Source organism: Sciurus vulgaris (assembly GCF_902686455.1).
Source record: "Sciurus vulgaris genome assembly, chromosome: 8".
Lineage (NCBI taxonomy): Eukaryota > Metazoa > Chordata > Mammalia > Rodentia > Sciuridae > Sciurus > Sciurus vulgaris.
This window is the reverse complement of record NC_136468.1, coordinates 7942920-7962591: the sequence shown is the minus strand read 5'-3', so window position 1 is coordinate 7962591 and position 19672 is coordinate 7942920. Positions and strand designations below refer to the sequence as shown.

Sequence of the window (19672 nt, the reverse complement as noted above, 5' to 3'; positions counted from 1 at the left end):
ACTGATGGTCAGTCCTGCCTCTTCAGCTCTGCGGCATTCCTGAACCTCTCCCACTCTTCAACGATTAACCACACAATAACCACACCCCTCTCATTTATGAAATAATACTCAAATGCAGTAGTATTTGCTGGTAAAACAAAGTTTGGGAATTCTTATTTATTGACTTACAGGAAAATTACTCAAAAATCCTAGTTACTTACCAGCAACTTTTATTTTCTTTGAAAATGTATCATCCTTAACAGTTTATGAAATTCAGTCTTATACTGTTCATAGTAGTGAGAACTTTGACATCATGAGCTTCCACAGCATTTTACCTGATCAGAGTCATGTGTCTTGGACTCAGGAAGTCACCAGGAGACCTATATCAGCAAATTAAATTCTTTAATTCTAGTTCTGACTTGAGGGTCACACAGAGACGTTATTACAGATGATTTGTCAACAATGGTAAACAAAGGAAAAAAACTAGTTATCAAGGATGCTACATTTTCAGAGAAATGCAGTTTACTGGTAAGTAACCAGGTTCCTCTGAGGATGGATAGACTTACATCAACCAGCTGGTACAATAGGCGACTGTGTGGCTGGACCATTAGGAGCTGGAGAGGGAAGTCAAGCCAAAAATAGTAGTTGTAGGAGTACACAACCAAACTGAGACTCTTGGCAGAAGGCTGGTTCCAAGTAAAAACTGTGTTATGGAAAATCGTAGAGGGAAGAGCAGGTGAATGGCCTGCAGGGAAGGGAAAGAAATTAACACACCCTACTATGTGCCAAGCACTGTGCCAGAGACTTTACCAAAGTTAACTTCCTTAAAATTCACAACTATCCTGTGAGGTAGATATGAGTCCCCATTTTAGGACAGGACATCCCAAAAGACAACATCTATGAAGCCATCCTTCCTCTGAATAATCTTTAACATGAGTGGGATTCAGTCCAACTTTCCTAAAGTAGGGGAAAGCTATACAGTCAGCCAAGTAAAAGAACATTCTCCAATACTGCTTGATCCATTTAATTCATGCCAGAGACATAATGAACTATTGCCATTGTCAAACGTCCTTCAACTTTTTCATGTGGGAACAATGAGCAAAGTGCAGGAAGGTTGTCACCCCAGGAGAGCATCAGTTGCCATCAAGTCTGGAGAAAAGCTGAAGATGATTTCTGAAACTACTTTGTACTCTTTCTTCAGGATTTGAGGAAAGAAAAGATAATGCATCCCGGTTTTAAATTAGCTAGCCCTTTTGCTGAAAATGGATAGCATATGATTTAAATGCAGACTACTTTTAGGTGAAGGAAGTACTGAAGACAAAACCAGAAAGAGATAAATATTAATCCAGATAAAGAAGCTCAACAATAAAAGTGAGTTCATAACTAGCTTTAGAAAGCAAAGAGAAAGGTGACTGAAGGAGACACTCTGGAAAAATAATGAATGGTTCAGATAGGAAAGGGGCAGAAATAAAAATGGCAAGAAATAAACCTGTTAGGATCTTCACAAAGATGTATTTCATGAAAGCAATTAATCAGAGGTGGTGGAGTTAAGGATTACAGTCATTTGTCTCAGATTTTAAGTATTTCAGTTTTTGTTGTTAAGCAGGTATATAACAGCCATTCCAGATTGGGAGGACCACCTCTACCAGGCAACATAAGGCGACTGGCTTCTGAGCTCACCTCGCAGTTTCGCCTCCCTCTTGGGGGAGGGGGAGGCAACACATGTAGCATTTCACATAGAACACAGAACATGAGAAATATAGTTTCAGGAAGTTTAGGGCTTTAACACTCTTCCTTGCTTCTTAACTTCAGAAGCCTATATCTAAACCTAGACCACCTAGGTTAAAACCAAGGCAGTCTGGGTCTGATAGGGACTTCGAGGGGAAATCATTCCCTCATTACCTACAGCTCTGCTGAAAACTCCAGATTTGCTAAAACAGAGCAGTAGTCATAGGACATAAGTTGGTAAAACCATAAAACATTCAAGGAAAAAAATAAAAAAGGAAAATTCATGAAACGGGAAACCAGAGCCATGTTCATCCATCACATGCAAAAATCAAGCACCTAATTCAAGAAAGGCCCTGTGAACAGAAAAAAATGATAATTTCTGTCATTGAAAATAAAAGAAAAAAATTAAGAAATGGAACAGAATATTAGAATCCATGATTTCCATAAATTGTGGCAGCAAAAATCATTTCAAAGTCTTGCTTAAATGAAGGAGAACAGGTACCAGCTAAAAATGAACATGCAAAACTGTCACAGCCATGGGCTGAAAGCCACCCTCAGACCCTAGCATAGAAGATCACCAGTCAGGCTGCTTCTGCTGCTCTTCAGAAATGATGACTGCCCTCAACTGTTCACTTTGTTCCACTGAGCAGCCAACAAGGATACTGAAACAAATGGACAGCTAAACAAAAAGATGTCCTTCCTCACTCTTCATGACAAAGGAAATTCCTAATGGGTTAAATGACACTAGAATACAAAAATGAAAACAGAAAAATAAAAGACATGGGTAACCTATAACCTTGAAGTTGAGAAAGTCTTTTTTTTTTTTTTTCCTAAGTTCCTAAGAAACAAAAATCAACATGGGAAAAAAACTATATAACCAAATATGCCAGAAATAGTATCAAAATGGAAAAAAAAATCTGCAAAAATATAAAATGTTAGTATTTCCAATAAAAGCCTTATAAATCAAGAAGGCCCAACCTAACTTAAAAAGATTCCACACCAAATAGCCAATTCACAAAAGAAATATAGCAAACAACTCATACTCAACTAAACTATAACACAATTTTTTCCTCTCAGACTGACAAGAGAATAATAATACTTTGTGTTGGGAATATAGGTAAACAGACACTTCCATAAATTCCTGAAGGGGCTACATCGTACAACTTTTGTGGGAGCATTTGGAATTACCTGCTAAGTTCTTAACTGCATATCGTTTCAAAAACCTAAATGGTGATCAATTAAGAACAGGGCAACAGGCAAGGCGGGGCACGCCTGAAATCCCAGTAGCTGAGGGAGAAGGGTGAGGAGATCAAAGCCAGCCTCAGCAAAAGTGAGGCACTAAGCAACTGTCTGAGACCCAATCTCTAAATAAAATACAAAATAGGGCAGGGGATGTGGCTCAGTGGTCAAGTGCCCCTGAGTTCAATCCCCAGTACCCACGCCCGCAAAAAAAAAAAAAGGGGGCAATAAATTATGGTACATCCGTGGTTCAGACATTATGCTTTTGTAGGGTATTCCTGCTTTTTGTTTGGTGCAGTTCTAGGGCTCGAACCCCGGGACTCATGATCAGTTAAGTGCTCCACCACTGAGCTATATCTCTAGCCCTCTATATATTTTTTAAGTAGAATAAGGTCTGGACAGAGGTTGTAAAGTGATGGCCCCAATTAGCAAGCATGTTTTATCTGGGCAGTAATTTTCTTTTAAATAAAACACACTTAAACATATTACTAACATGCTATTATACACAGGAAAAGCTGAAAGAATAAAAACCAAATGGGTTGGACTATGGGGACTTTTGCCTTTGGTTTTATATATTTCTGCGTTACTTGAATGTTTACAATAATCACTTCACAATGACCTCTTTTAATTAGAAAAAAAAACAACTTTCAAACGAGTTTCATTAACCCAACAGATATTAGTAGCTAGTATAAATCTGCCACATCAGTTGCCTGGCTAAATCTGCATAAACCTCTCAAAATATTACCTAAGTAATATTCTTTTATAAAATCTACAAAAGACGACAAAACCAAATTCTAAGCAGCAAATTTAAGCCAATTCACGTTACCCAGTTAAATTACAACAAAACTTACAGGTCTAATAATTTTTTTTTAATTTCTTTGGAGAATAATTTTTCACATTCCACACTAGTGGAATATCTTTTTGGTTTTTGTTTGTTCAGTCATTTAAACAGTTGTCAAAGTCTGGTTTTGTATTGGGAAAGAGACAGGATCTCTATAATAGGCAATTTAGCAACGATTTAAAAAAAAAATCGTTTTAGTTGTCAATGAACCTTTATTTTATTGATTTATATGTAGTGCTGAGAATCAAACCCAGTGCCTCACACATGCTAGGCAAGCACTCTTCCACTGAGCTACAACCTCAGCCCTTAACAACCATTTTTAAAACACAGACATCGAAAGCATTATTATTTCTAGAAGAAAAACTGCATATTAAAAGCACTTCTGCTGTTTTATTAGTTGCCCAAAAGATAAACATTATTGAAAATTTTGATTTTAAAATTTTTAAATATGTGATCTTTTAAAATATAAACTCAATCAAAATACACATTTAATACATGCGGATTATAACATAAACTCCAACATTATAAATGACCTTCCTTTTCTTAATCTAATCCTTTGGAAAATAATAAAATGCTTACATTGATTTCTTAAGAAAAAAAAAAAAAAGGAAAACCCCTTTATATGATCATTTAAGAAACACTGCATCCATTTCAGCCTAAAGAGAGCCAGAAAGCAAACAAATGCTACAGCAATTTAGAAGTTGCACAGGTAGGAAGGACCAACAGAGCTAACGCAAGACTCCCCTCTCCCCAAGTGAATACTGAGAGAGGCAAGCAGCCACTGAAAACTACTTAGAGACCAGTTTCTGGAGAAGAGCAAAAACAAAAATGAACAGATACATTCAGACTGAAAATAAACAGACACCCGAGAGAACCACCTATTTATTTCAAAGATACAAGAGAAAGAAAATGACTTAAGGTTGCCTGCCATATTTGTCAAAAGGCTCATAATAATCTAAACCTACAGGTTTTATAATACTGAAATTTACAAAATAAAGAAAGCATGTTACTATACTGAATGTTAAGAATGTATTTGAGGGCTGGGGATGTAGCTCTGTGGTAGAGCAGCTTGGGGTAGAGAGCTGAGTAAAAACACTAAATTAGATGTTGGATACCCTAGGATATTTTTTTTCTTCTTCTTTCTAAATAGTAACTAAACTTCTGTTTACAATTAACTGAGGGAGGTGCAAGTCCATAAATAATCCAATATTGTTTATATGTGGTTTTTTCCCTTCTTCAACAAAAGTACAAATCGCCAACATATGAAAGAACTTACACCATCTATTATTTTGATAAAACTTGCTCCAAAGAAGAAATCATTTACAAATATTATGTGATAAACAATGAACTTATAATCACTTCAAATATAACCAGGAAGAACAAATAAATATATATCTTTCTGAAAGTCTTTAAATTATTCATGATACTAGAATCATGGTGTCCATTTGATGCTGCTTCTACATTAGACACTTTGAAGAAGTCGCAGGTTTAAATACACCAAAAATTCTCATTTTTTAAATCAGTAAATTAGAACTCTAAAAAGCATTTTATTCCCTGTGAAATCTAAAAATGAACAATGGTAAGATATTTTTATTAAATTACTAATCATACCATCTGCCCAAAAGACAGGTATTATCTGAACAAGCTTCTTTTTCACAGTAAGAAGAATTTTATATTAAAAAGCAATGAAGGAAAAAGTATTTTGTGATTTTCAGCAAGCAATGGACAAATGCACACAGAAAAATGTACTAATGATAACTTCAAGACTAACTCCTATGCCGGTTTCTTCACTAAAACCACAAAAAGGAACAGACTGAAGAATATGACTACTAATGTAAAGACTTAGAGAATATCATTTTTATTACTGGTTGATAAGACAAAGTAATGACAATCACCTACCTACAAACAATATTTTGATAAATGGTCACACAGTATAGCAAAGGTGCACATCCCTGGCACTTCAAATGGGAAATGCTATGGACTTCACATGTTTGGAGTAACAATACCTAGTCTTCTTCCCTATTAGGAAAGTCTCTGCAAAATAGGCTCACTTTTATTTTCTCCTCTTGCTTAACCTACTTCATACTCCAACATTTAAAATGTATGAAGGCAATCAATAAATAGATGGAAAAGCTCAAACCAAAGAAAAACAGATACATTCTCATCCAATAAGTCAGGAGGTTAGACTATAACATCTACATGCATTACTTAATAACATTTTGAAGATTAACTAAAGAACAAAGGAAAAAAAAAAAGCAGTCACTATCTTCATGAAGTCAGAAGTATTGTTTTTATAAAGGAACACATTCTGAATTGAAATTCTATGGACAACGCTGCTTAGGTTCTGTAATCTCAGTAACAAAAAGCAAGTACCCCAAATCTTAGGACACACTAAAGACAAGCTCCCTAGGTTCAACTGCAGAGAACCTGGATCTGAAATCAGCATCTGCATTAGTCACTTCATTAGGTCAGAAAACTCCTGCTAGACATTCTTTACAAAAATAACCCAGAGAAAATAATTCCAAAACTCAATATTTATCTACTTCTATAATTTTAGAAAGGAGAAAAGCATAAGAAGACTGCTTGATTGAAGAACTGAAAAACTAATAATTGTTAATATGTCGTGCTGCAAGGATTTAAACTGAAAATGTCAGCACTTACATATAATTAGCTTATAAAAATAAGCAATTAATTAAAGCAATGCCATAATGGCACTTCAAATGGGGGATGCTGTAGACTTCACAAGTTTGGATCAACACTGCAGTCTGAAATTCTACCTAACGCACCTACAAGGAAGTCTCTGCAAAACAGGCTCGCTTTTATTTTCTCCTCTTGCTTGATGACCTACTTAATATTCCAACTTTTAAGATACAGAGAAGCAATAAATATATAGATGGAGATGCTGAAACCAAAAATAAATAATAATCGGGGATATATTTTCATCTGAAAAGCCAGAAGGTTAGACTATAAACGTCATTGAATTCTTTTCAGTCTGAAACTTCATGATTTATTGGGATAATACCAATAAGCTTATCACAAACTGGATAAACTCTGCTTTCAAGTCAGTGATGATGTTTTGAAAGGGAACAAAAAAAAATGAATCTTTAAAAAAAAAAAAAAAAAAACATTTTTACTCAATCTGCTATTATTTTTATGTGGTGCTAAAGATCAAAGCCAATGCCTCACACGTGCTAGGTAGTACTTTCTACCACTGAGCCACAACCCAGCCCCACAAAATGAATCATTTGAAGTATAATGAGCTAGAAAGAGTGATTCAAAAACATGAATGACCCTGATCAGGACAAAGTTCTATGCAATAAAAACTGCATTCTGAAAGCTAGGAATTATTTTCTTCTTCTCTCCCCAATAGTTTGTGAAAATGTTTTTTCCTCAACCTTTGTGGGGTACTTATGGAAGTATTAAGTTTAGGAAACAATTTTGTTTTACTAAAATTCTGACCTCTTCTCACAATGTATCATACACTCACCTAAAGATTAGGTAACCTTACATTTAATAACATCTCATTTGACAAAAAAGTCAAAATTCAGCTAATAAATATCTACTTGAGTAAACTATACTCATATTTAATGTCAAAAATGTTACTGGGAGCAATTAAATTGCATATAAATAATGTACTTTACTATTCCTTAATATATCAAGTGTACTCTTCTGGGAATCTTTCAGATCATCGGAGCAAACCAAGTGACTTCACTCCTTCAAAGGCTCAGTTTCCTCACCTAGGGGAAAAAGTATAACACAACTACCATGACAATTAATTGAGGTAATATAAAAAGGATCCGGCAAAGTGCCAGAAATCACTATTGCTGTTACATAAATCTAAGCTGGGCTTTCTGTAGCATTTTGAAATATTTAATGGGTAGCAAAAAATAAGTATTTCAAATTGGGCACAACAGTGTAATCCCAGCAAGTTGGAAGGCTAAGGCAGGAGGATGCAAGTCTGAAGCCAGCCGCAATAACTCAGTGACACCCTCAGAAACCTAGTGAAGCTGTCTCAAAACAAAGGACGGGGATATAGCCTCTGGGTGGTAAAGCGTGGTAAAGCGCCTCTGGGTTCAATCCCCAGTACCCAACAATAAGTATTCCGTGTAGTTCTTTCTACCTCACTTTTACACAGTTCTAAGATTTCTTCCTCCAAGGAGAAAAAAAAATGATTTTTGTTTTTCATTCACCTCAAAATTTACAAAAGATTATTAGATGAAACTCTCAAAAGAATTACCTGAGGGCTAGGGATATAGTTCAGTGGGAGAGTACTTGACTATCATGTGAAAGGCCTTAGATTCAATCCCCAACACCACATAAAACAAAACAAAAGAATTACTGAAAAGCCCTGCACTTATCCACTCTGAGAATATTTGCAGGGGCCTAGAAAAGTCCCTTTCACCATTGATATATTAATAAAACATTTACTTCTAATATCTAGGCTCTAACTTGTATCAAATAATGGGAAAAGTACCAACATAAAAGACACATTCATACAATTGTGAGTCAGGCTTTATAAGGTGTCACCTGAAAAAATATGTAAGTGACTAAAAACCATACCAAGTCATGTGTCACCATCAAGACCACCACAACATCACCAAAGTTGTCATTAGGACCTCATATGTGTAGCTATTAGGATTATCACAATCTTTGAAGCCTGTATGTCCCACAACTTAGACGAGTCTCATACAACAGCAAATTATCACTTATTACAATGTTATATTGAAAAAATGGTTATTCATAAAAAATTTATTTATAAGAAATTTCCCTGTTTAGATGTTTCCCATGTTTAGACATGCACATAAACAACCTATTATAAAGTTATAATCTTAACTCCAAATCACTCTCTCCCCTCTTTTTGCTTCAGTTTCCATTTAATTACTATGCCATGTCTTTCTGCATACATAAGTACTTAAACAGAATCACCTAAACCAGAACCTTACTGATCAGTTCTATCCCATTTAGGTTTCTACCATTTTCTTCTCATCTTGCTGCAAGTGTGATTTAATAGGATATTTAATTATGGATAATACCATAGATTTATTGCCTTTCTTTGAAAATAGGAAACTTGGTATCTACCTCTGTAGAAAAGAATATTCCAATCTCTCAACATTGAATTTAAAAATCTGAATATTTGAATAAGAGATATAATAAAAAGCTTTCTTACTCCATGAATATGAAAGAAACATTTTTTGCCACATGGCTAATTCATATTAAGTGGGAAGGGAGGAAGACAACTGTGAGTCAGGAAGCCTTGCTCTGGATACTGATCTGATAGAGGCATTTAAAATTATTCAATTTAGAAGTCATTTTTTAAAAAATCAACAGTCTTAATAAAATCCAGGAATGTATCTAGCAACAGAGTATATTCTAAATACTTAAAGCTCTGTTGAAGGAATCACTAGTAGTGTGATCGAAGGCAGTCATTGACAATTGCACATGAAAAAGAAACAGTAATAAAAAGAGGGACATCCTGAGATCAGTGACTTCTTCCCAATAACCATTCAATGTTCCAATAAGCAAAAATCAAAATGTGCTGATAATTACTACAACACGTTATGTTGACCAACCTCCCTAGTCCCGCGCAATGAGCTCACAGAAGTCATGATGTGCACAGGCTGTATCCTTCGCTGTTTCCATTCTTGGTTTAAGATTTCCGTTCTTTCCAAAATTTTCTGACGATTGGAACTAAACATACTCTTTAAAATAACAAAGGAGAGGAGAAGAGAAATTGTTCACTGTTAGAAAATGTGTAACATCTATAAACAGGTTAAAAATCTAATGATTCCTCATGAATACCAGGAGCATTTCTTTAAATGCATCTCTATATAGTTAATACTAAACTAATTTCCCATATTCAAATAATACACAAACACCACACCTATTATTTTATTGCAAGTGAGAGGGAAACAAAATTATTTCCATCCTTTAACTTCATATTTAAAAAAGAATCACAATGACTTCAGAAACATAAAATCATGAAACACATTCCCTTATGCTTGGGTCCTCAGTCCACACATGCAATACAAAAGTGTAGACTAAAAAAAGACTGATTTTCAGCCAAGTACAGAGGCACCCATTTATAATCCCAGCAGCTCAGGAGGCTGAGGCAGGAAGATCTCAAGTTCAAAGGCAGTCTCAGCAATTTGGCAAGGCCCTAAACAACTTAGTGAGACCATCTCAAAATTTAAAAAAATAGATTAAAAAGGGGTGGGGATGTATCTCAATGCTTAAGTGCCCCTGGGTTTAATCCCTGGTACCAAAAAAAAAAGACTGATTTCCAACTAGGTGAAAATTACCCTTAGATTAAAACCTTTTCATTGTCATTAATGTACATGATACAATATTAATTAAGACATATCAAGACCCTTAGTTTCTAAGGCCTGAATTGATGTTACTGTAAATATGACCTTGGGTAAAAACGTACTGTTTCAGATTAAAACTGACTTAACTTTAGGGGGGGATAAACTAACCTTAAATGTATATGCATTTTTATGGAAGACAATTTATACCTTTACTTCATCAGCTCGTCTGAACCTCTTGAGCTGTCTCAGCCGCATGTACTCTGATTTTACACGCTTCCGCCAACAAACTGGTCCCTTCTCAGATTTCTTTCCAGTGTGGCCCATGATTATTCTAAAAGCAATGGTTTCATATTAAAATCACTAATCTAACCGGCTTTAATATGATCACCTGTCTTTAATCCTAAGCAAAAATTAAAAAAAAAAAATCAACAAAGAAATGCACATTTTATACTGCTAACTGCAGAAATATACTCTTTTGCTCTGTATGAAACTTTCACTGAACGTTTTCATTTCATACAACATTTCACTGAAAGTTTTCATTTCATACTTTATTTTTACTTACAAAAAATTCTATACTCCTGAAGAGTAGCCATTTTATAGAAGTGTGATGTTATTACAGGAATTAAGTATATTATAGCAGAAGCTAGCATTTACTCTATTAAGGTTCACGTTTCTGAAGGGGGAAATAATGCAGCAACATTCTGTAAGTTTTTTCTCATAACTAGATAACAGTCAGCCCTCTATCCAGATTCCATATTCATGAACTCAACCAACCCTAGGTCAAAAACATCCACAAAAAATTCCAGGAAGTTCCAAAGAGCAAGACTTGAACTTGCATGCACCACCACCCACTCTGCTGAATCCGTGAGAATGAAGTGATGTGCAGGCATAGCCTCCAGCCATTTCAGATTTGAGCACTGTTCACTTCATCTCTCTCTTGTACCATGTAGTTAGGCTCTGTACTGAACATTCACAGACTTTATTTTTGTCACTAGTCCCTAAACAAGAGAGTATAACAACTATTTCTATAACACTTTCATTGTAGTAGGTATTATAAGTAATCTAGAAATGATTGAAAGTACACAGAACATGTGCTTAGGTTATTTCAAATATTTTGCCATTTTATATAACGAACATCCAGATTTCAGAATCCAAAAGGGGTACTATAACCAATTCCCCTCAGATACCAAGGGAACACTGTAATCAGAAAAAGGTAAAAGTGAAAAGGAAGCAAAATTTACATGTAGCACTAAAAGTAGGATATATAATAAATGTACAAATGAAAATACTTTTTCCAGCACACACTTTTAACCATGCTTCTCACCTTAAATTCTGTGGTGATAAAAGTCTATATTTCTGCCTCCTGTGTTACTTTTACTCATAAGGGGGTTCCACTATGTAGAGAAAAGAGAACGCAGCAAATGCAAAGTAAATTCTCTGCCCTATCTTCAGTGGCAGGCTCTAAGCACCAAACATGTTTAAATGTGGGCAGAGCCTATAGTGCACCACATGTCTAAGGCACACTATAGTCCCTACCTTAAGTCTAAATAAGTGTCTTTTCTGAACATTATTTTCTAAAAGTATTCAAATGACACTATATTTTCAAAAGCTTTGTAGGTCACACTAATCATTTTCAATTTATCTTAAGTAGAGGAGAAATTTACAGTATTTGAAATAAAAAGGCTGGAGGTAGGGGTTTGAAAAGATCAAGCTAACAGCAGTATAGGAACAGGAGGGTAGATAGGGAGAACAAAATACAGTCAGACTAGATGCCACCATTATGTAACCTGTAAACAAGAGATGATAATAGCTTTAGACCACAATGGTGATGAGAAAATAAAATTCAAAAGTACTTAGGCGATTTTTCCACCATATGATTATTTAAATATGGAAAATGAAGGGGAATAAAGTCACTTATTTAGACTTAAGGTAGGGGACTATAGTGTGCCTTAGACATCTGGTGCACTATAGGCTCTGCCCACATTTTAACATTCTGGCTTGACTACCTAGGTAATTTTTAAAGTGCTTCATTTACCTGTTTACATAAAATACCCAGGCATAGAGAAAAATGCCCAAGGAGAAGACTGAGGGACAAGAAGAGCCTTGAGGTAAGTGGGTATCTTTCTACAGACTACTCAATTACCAACCGGCAACAGAGAGAATACAGATGGTAGCTAAGAGCTGAAGGAAACGGGCAAAGAAATTATTTTTCAAGCATGTAATAAATATTATGAACCAGGTAGTGAGGATACAAAATTAAATAAAACGAATATAGAAATACAAATAAAGTCTTCTTCTTATAAAGCTTCATGTTCTACCTAAGAAGAACTAGATGACCATCTTTGGAGTAAAGTAGAAAATGGCATTGTGAAAAATGGCTAAGTGAAGCCAAAGGACAAAGTAAGAAAGTGAGCTTTATTAAGAAATAACTGTGGCGCTGTTTGTTTTCATAGCTGCTAGTTGGTTAATAGATGAAGCCTTAATAACTCCAACGAAATTATTTTCAGATTACTTAGCACTTCAAAGGTCTAGGAACTAGAAAAAAATGAGAGAAAAAAAAAGGTATTATCCGTAGGGCTCATTTGCTTATAGGCTAATCACAACTAGTCCTTCTGTGGCCTTGGTCCTTGAAGGTAGCACCTCTGCGAAATAAAGCCTACAGCAGGAACATGTGTTTAGTTTTAACTGATTTGCAATATGGGTACTAGTTCAATTCCTTTTCTTAAGATGCACAATTGGTGAAGAGATATTACTTAGCATTTCAATATCAGAAGAGATATTAGTTAGCATTTCATGTCTCTGCACTAGAACCCTTCCTGCCTAATATTGTGAAATCCCTTCCATGTTGTTTCTACCATTAATAATACTATTTCCAATGAAGTATGTCATGACAATAACCTGAAAGTATTCAGACTGTCTTTTGAAGGTATAGGGATATATACGCAGTTTCATTAAAAAAATAAATAAATAAATTTAAGGCACCAATTAGAAGGGCACTTTACATAAACCAAATTCCCATCCACTAACACAGCATTTGCAACATATTTGCATGTTTTTCACTCTATTCCATCCCCACTGTAAATTCTTCAATAGCAAGACCCATTTTCACTCATTTGTAAAATATAGCTGTGTCTAATAAGTAGTTAGACTTAAAAACAAGAAAAAAATCAGGTTTATTAAAAGGAAGATGTGCCCTATTACCAAGCAATCTTTGAGAGGAGATGATGAATCTCAAGAGACGATTTGGGCCCTATGGTTCAGCTATCCCCACCAATCAGGAGATCCCTAGACATAAAACCCAGAGTCTCTGGGATTCTTTTTTATTAAGAAAGCTGATGATGCCTTAAAGTCCTTCTATAAACACCTCAAAGTTTGGTTCCACATCAAATATACACACAGACACACACTTTCTCCAAGCCTGGCACGTAGAAAAGCTTCCCCTCCACTCTTCCCACAACAAAGGTCAGATGCAAATTAGTGATCTTTCCCAATAGCATAGCCAAAGATTAAAATACAGTTCCAAATATTCATATAGGCAGAAGGAAACTTTTATTAAGATGACATGCTATTAAATGGATGGGAAACTTGTGAAATCATATGGTTTTTAATTTTTTCATTCAAAAGATCGATTTAGTTTTATGGATGAAATCACATTACAGTATTATTTTTATCCAGAATCTGAAAACAGCTTCTCTTATTAAAAACAAATTATAGTTATCACCATTAAAAGAAGATTCTACCTTGCTGGGTATATGGCTCAGTGGTTAAGCACCCCTGGGTTCAATTTACCAGTACCCCCCCCCAAAAAAAGTTCATCTTTAATTCAAAAGCCAAACCATATTATGGTACCAATACAAGGATGGATACAAGACCAGAATCAGTTCAGCCACCATGAAAACCTCAGATTTCCTGCAATGCTACTAGGGCAAGAATGCTTGCTCTTCCCCATTTAGATTTGAATCGGGACAAGTGTTGCCCAAGGACTTGCTGGAAGTCACCTGCAACCACCAAAGAACCTGCAAAGAACAGAAAGAATGAGATGGGGTAGAGGTTCAAAGCCAAGAAATGGACCCTCCTCACAACACCTCAGTCCTAAATAAGATACAACTTGCAAAAAACAATTCCAGAACTACTCAATTATGAAGCCAAGAAATCCCTTTTTTCCTTAAAGCAGAATGAATTAGGTTTCCTGTCACATGAACTATAAAAGGTATCTTAGCACTGAGATTATACACTCAGCACTGAGACTATATAAACAAGACCTTCTCAATTCACATTAGATGGCTTCTCAAAGCCTGTTTCATGACCATCAACAGCACTATCAGAAAGAACAGTATGCAGTGGTGCTCTGCTCTTCACTAAGATCTTCCCAGTTTTACCGAGGCCCCGTAAAGTAGCCAAAGCACACTGTTCAACCTCTAAGGTGACAAGGCCACACAGGCCCAAGGATTCAGCATTCTTCCCAGATACTCAGATATGAACCTACTCCACTTAGGCTGAACAAGACATTCCTTGTTCTGTTGCCAATGACAGAAAAACCAACAGTGCCCTAGATATCTTTAAAGTTTGTCCTTAAACATTTGCTAAATCAAGGCAACAGTAATCAATTTCTTCTTTCCAAGTAGATGTTTGTTTCTACATGTTTGATGAAAATGAGGTAAATGAACTACATATACTACTTATGTTTCATAACTAAATTAATAACATTAACTATGACTCTTAACTGAATACCAGGTCAAATAAGGTTAAATCAAAACTCAACCAATATAATGATAACAATATTCCCAATGTTCTTTCCTAAAAAAAAATTAACTTCACTAGATTATCATAAAATTGCCTATTGTGAAAAATCACCAGTCTTTAACTGTTTTTTAAATTAGAGCTTTATATCCATAGTAGTTGGGTTTAATTGTGTTTAAATACTTGGATGGCAGCTGTTAGTCTCATTTAACAAATTCACTTTTTTTATGTTTGTCAATTAAAATCTATTGTTGGGATGGGATTGTGGATCAGTGGTGTCTTACATGCATGAGGCATTGGTTCGATTCTCAGCGCAGCATATAAATAAATGAATAAAATAAAAGTCCACTAACAACTAAACAAAAATATCTTAAAAATCCATTGTTTATTATACTGAAATTTTAATGGTAAGATAGTGTATGTAAGGAAAACAACATGAACAGAACTTAAGACACAAGGTTATTAAACTATTACTTATTGATAAAAGTCAATTACCTAGAAGATTTTATCCCTGACTAGAAATGTAGACAATGTGAAGCCTGTGGAAAGGAAGACTGTGAGAAGAATCCAAGAAAAGCAGACGGTACCACTGGATACCAGAATCAGGATTCAGGATGGGAGACAGCAAGCAGACTCATCTTACCTATCTGCTCTGAGCACTATCTCTAAGGTTCTAAGGCCAGACCTATTCTGGCTCAAGAGGAAGGAGAACTAGCAAGATTAACAGTGTTTATTATGGATATGGGGTAAAATTGAGGACAGCAGCACTTTCCATTCCAAACACACTAACAAGATGGCATTCAGTCCTCTTTATTCTAAGTCCTACACATAGTCTAAAACACAAAGTAAGGGGGATCCAAGATGGTGAACTAGAGGAAAGTTGTGTTCCTTGTTGCTCTGTAACTCGGTTTTCAAGCAGAGAAAAATGTTTCTGTGAGGCAGTCTTTGCTGCTTATTGATGCCCTGCTGTTTACCCCATTTGTCCACCGTGCACACCCACCATCTGCCAGCATAGCGCCTACTTTTCGGTGAAGATCACTCACTGACTGGCACCTATCATCCACCATTTGCCTGTTTGCCTGCCTCTTGCCTGCCCATCCCCTGCCTTTCACCTACCCATCACCCACCATCTGAGGTCCACCTTCCAGCAGTCCACCAGTAGCCTGCAGACTGCCAGCAAACCCAAAGCAGATCACCTCCTGCCCACTGTTCCCTGGAAGTCCATGTCACAGTACCCTCAGGTTTGGTACACATGGCTGCTGCCATTTTAGGACAACAGCCATGACCCCGTCCCCACTGACCGCACCCCGCCTCCAGGAACCCCCCACCCCGCCCAACCATGCCCCATGTGGACTCGGTGCCTGTACCCCGTGCTGCAGCTCTCCATTTGCCAACACATTTGGAAGCCAGTACAACCAGCCATCTTGGATAATCCTGGAAACAGAAGCCACCATCTCTAGGTGGCGCAAATCCCATCCTGAGACACCTCAATGACTGGAACTCATTGTCAGGTAACTCTCATACATCAGGCTACTGAAGACTGCGAGGCTTGAATATATGACCGTTATAGGGTAGATTTTTTTTTCTCCTTTTTGAAAATGCATAAGTTTTTATTTCTTTATTTTTCTCACTCTATTTTCCTTTTGTTTACCTGCTACCTCAGTCACTTTCTCCCTTTTCTCATGCTAACAACTAACTTATTTCAATTCTGCTTTCACTCTTCCTACGATCTAATACTTCTATATACTTTCTTATCCCATTAACTTACATCCTACACCCCTTCCTATCCTCTCTGTCCACCATTAGAAACTGTAGACCTCATTGCAAATCTATTGTTTATACTGTAGATAATAACTGTACTCATTCTCTCTGTTTATTATGACAATACTATTAAAGTCTTCATAGGGGCTATTTAGCTTAGGGCTGCATATTGTCTGCACTGGGTGCTGCTAATATTGATCTCCCCCCTTACAGAAGAGGTTTTAGAAACCTGCAGGGTCATGATAAGACCATAGGGGGGAAACTGCAATACCCCAGATCTGTACTGCTAGAGGGGAAGATACATGAACAACATGAAAAAACAAGGGAAGAAAGGGTTCCAAACAAACCAAGACTCTATAATGACAGAATCCAATGACAGCATGGTAGAAGTGGTGTCAGAAAAGCAGTTCGGAATATACATAATTAAAATGATTTACGAAGCAAAGGATGAGATGAAAGCAAATGCAGGCAATGAACCATCACTCCAGTAAGCATTCAAAGAGCAACTACAGGAAGCAAAAGATCATTTCAACAAAGAGAGATTGGGGGGGGGGGGGAGGAATCCTCGAAGGAAACAACAAACCAAATAAAAAACTCAACCAAAAACATCACCAACAGATTAGATCACTTGGAAGACATAACCTCAGGCAATGAAGACAAAATATTTAATCTTGAAAATAAAGTTGATCAGAGAAGACGGTAAGAAATCGTGAACAGAACCTCCAAGAACTATGGGATATCAGGAAAAAGACCAAATTTAAGGATTACTGACATTAAGGAAGGCACAGAGATAAAAACTACAGGAATGAATAATCTGCTCAATGAAATATCAGAAAACTTCCCAAACCTGAAGAATAAAATGGAAAATCTAAAACAAGAGGCTTACGGAACACCAAAGGTACAAAATTACAACATATCCACACCAAGGCACATTATAATGAAAATGCCTAACATACAAAATAAAGATAGAATTTTAAAGGGTGTGAGAGAAAAGAATCAGATTACATATAGGGAGAAACCAATACAGAGATCAGCAGATTTCTCAGCCCAGATCCTAAAAGCTAGAAAGGCCTGGAACAACATATTTAAAGCTCTGAAAGAACATGATTGCCGATCGATCAAGAATCTTATACCCAGCGAAACTAACCTTCAGATTTAAAGACGAAATAAAATCCTTCCATGAGTTAAAAGAATTTACAAATAGGAAAACTGCACTACAAAACATTCTCAGCAAAATATTCCACAAGCAGGAAATGAAAAACAACAATGTAAGTGAGCAAAGGGAAGAACTACCATAAAGGAAAAGTCAAGTTAAAAACCAAAAATAAGCCAAAATGACTGGGAATATAAATCATATCTCAATAATAACCCTGAATGCTAATGGCCCAAATTCATCAATCAAAAGACATAGACTGGCAGATTGGATTAAAAAGAAATACGCAACAGTATGCTGCCTTCAAGAGACACATCTTGTAGAAAAAGACATCCACAGACTAAAGGTGAAAGGATGGGAAAAAAACATACCATGTATACAGACTCAGTAAAAAAGTAGAGGTTTCCATCCTTATGTCAGATAAAGTGGACATCAAGCCAAAGTTAGTCAGAAGGGATAAAGAAGAACATTTCATACTGCTTAAGGGAAGCATAAATCAGGAAGACATAATGATCATAAACATTTATGCCCCAAACAATGGCGTATCCATGTACATCAAACAAATCCTTCTCAATTTCAGGAACCAAACAGACTGCACAACAATAATTCTGGGTGACTTTAACACACTGCTGTCACCACTGGATAGATCTTCCAAACAAAAACTAAAGAAACCGCTGAACTTAATAACACAATCAATGACTAAGACTTAACAGACATATACAGAATATTCCATTCATCAATGAGCAGCACATGGATCCTTTTCTAAAATAGACCATATGTCATTCCACAAAGCAGCCCTTAGTAAATACAAAAAAATAAAGATATTACCTTGTTTTCTATCAGATCATAATGGAACAAAATTAGAAATCAATGACAAAAAACAAACTACTCCAACACCTGGAGACTAAATAATATGCTATTGAATGAAGCACAAATAACAGAAAACATCAGGGAGAAGATAAAAAAAATTCTTAGAGGTAAATGAGAATGACAATCCAACATAAAAATCTCTGGGACACTATAAAAGCAGTACTAGGAGGAAAATTCACTGCATGGAGCGCATTCAAGAAAATAATAAAAAGTCAACAGCTAAATGACTTAACGTTACATCTCAAAATCCAAGAAAAAGAACAGAATAATAGCAAAAGTAGTAGAAGACAAGAAATAATTAAAATCAGACCTGAAATCAATGAAACTGAAAGAAAAGAAACAATTCAAAAAATCTACAAAACAAAGTTGATTCTTTGAAAAAGTGAATAAACCCTTAGCCATATTAACAAAGGAGAGAGAAAACCCAAACTACTAAAATTCGTGATGAAAAAGGAAATACCACAACAGACACCATTGAAATACATAACATAATTACAAGCTACTTTGAAAATCTATATTCCAACAAAAATAGAAAATCTCGAAGACATTGACAAATTTCTAGAGACATATGATCCTCCCAAACTGAATCAGGAAGACATACACAATTTAAACAGAACAATTTCAAGCAATGAAACAGAAGAAGCCATCAAAAGCCTACCACCCAAAAAAAGTCCTGGACCAGATGGATTCTCAGCTGAGTTCTACAAAACCTTAAAAGAAGAATTTATACCAATACTCCTTCAAAGTATTCCATAAACGAGAAAAGGAACCCTTCCAAACTTGTTCTGTGAAGCTGGTATCACTCTGATACCAAAACTAGACAAAGACTCATCAAGGAAAGAAAACTTTAGACCAATATCTCTGATGAACATAGACACAAAAATCCTCAACAAAATTCTGGCAAATCCCATACAAAAACATATTAAGATAGTGCACCACGATCAAGTGGGGTTCATCCCAGGAATGCGAGGTTGGCTCAACATTAGGAAATCAATAAATGTAATTCATTGCATCAATAGACTTAAGGTTAAAAATCATATGATTATTTCAACAGAT

General features: G+C 35.9%; 1 protein-coding gene across 13 annotated transcripts in view; it reads right to left on the bottom strand.

Annotated features, from left to right (window-relative positions):
- The window catches only part of EZH2 (enhancer of zeste 2 polycomb repressive complex 2 subunit), a 73805-nt gene that overhangs the window by 28459 nt on the left and 25674 nt on the right, over positions 1-19672 (bottom strand). For 8 of the 13 annotated variants that reach the window (XR_013765437.1, XM_079149312.1, XM_079149311.1 and 5 more), the window contains 2 exons: positions 10300-10423; positions 9358-9486 (listed from right to left, as the gene is read on the bottom strand). Coding sequence is in view for 12 of the 13 variants with exons in the window: in XM_079149300.1 (XP_079005426.1) it covers positions 9358-9486; positions 10300-10423 (253 nt within the window). In the remaining variant the exon portion in view is untranslated. Of the gene's footprint in view, positions 1-545; positions 4201-9357; positions 9487-10299; positions 10424-19672 lie in introns of those variants that run through there. The other 5 variants (XM_079149306.1, XM_079149309.1, XM_079149310.1 and 2 more) reach the window with 2 other exon arrangements.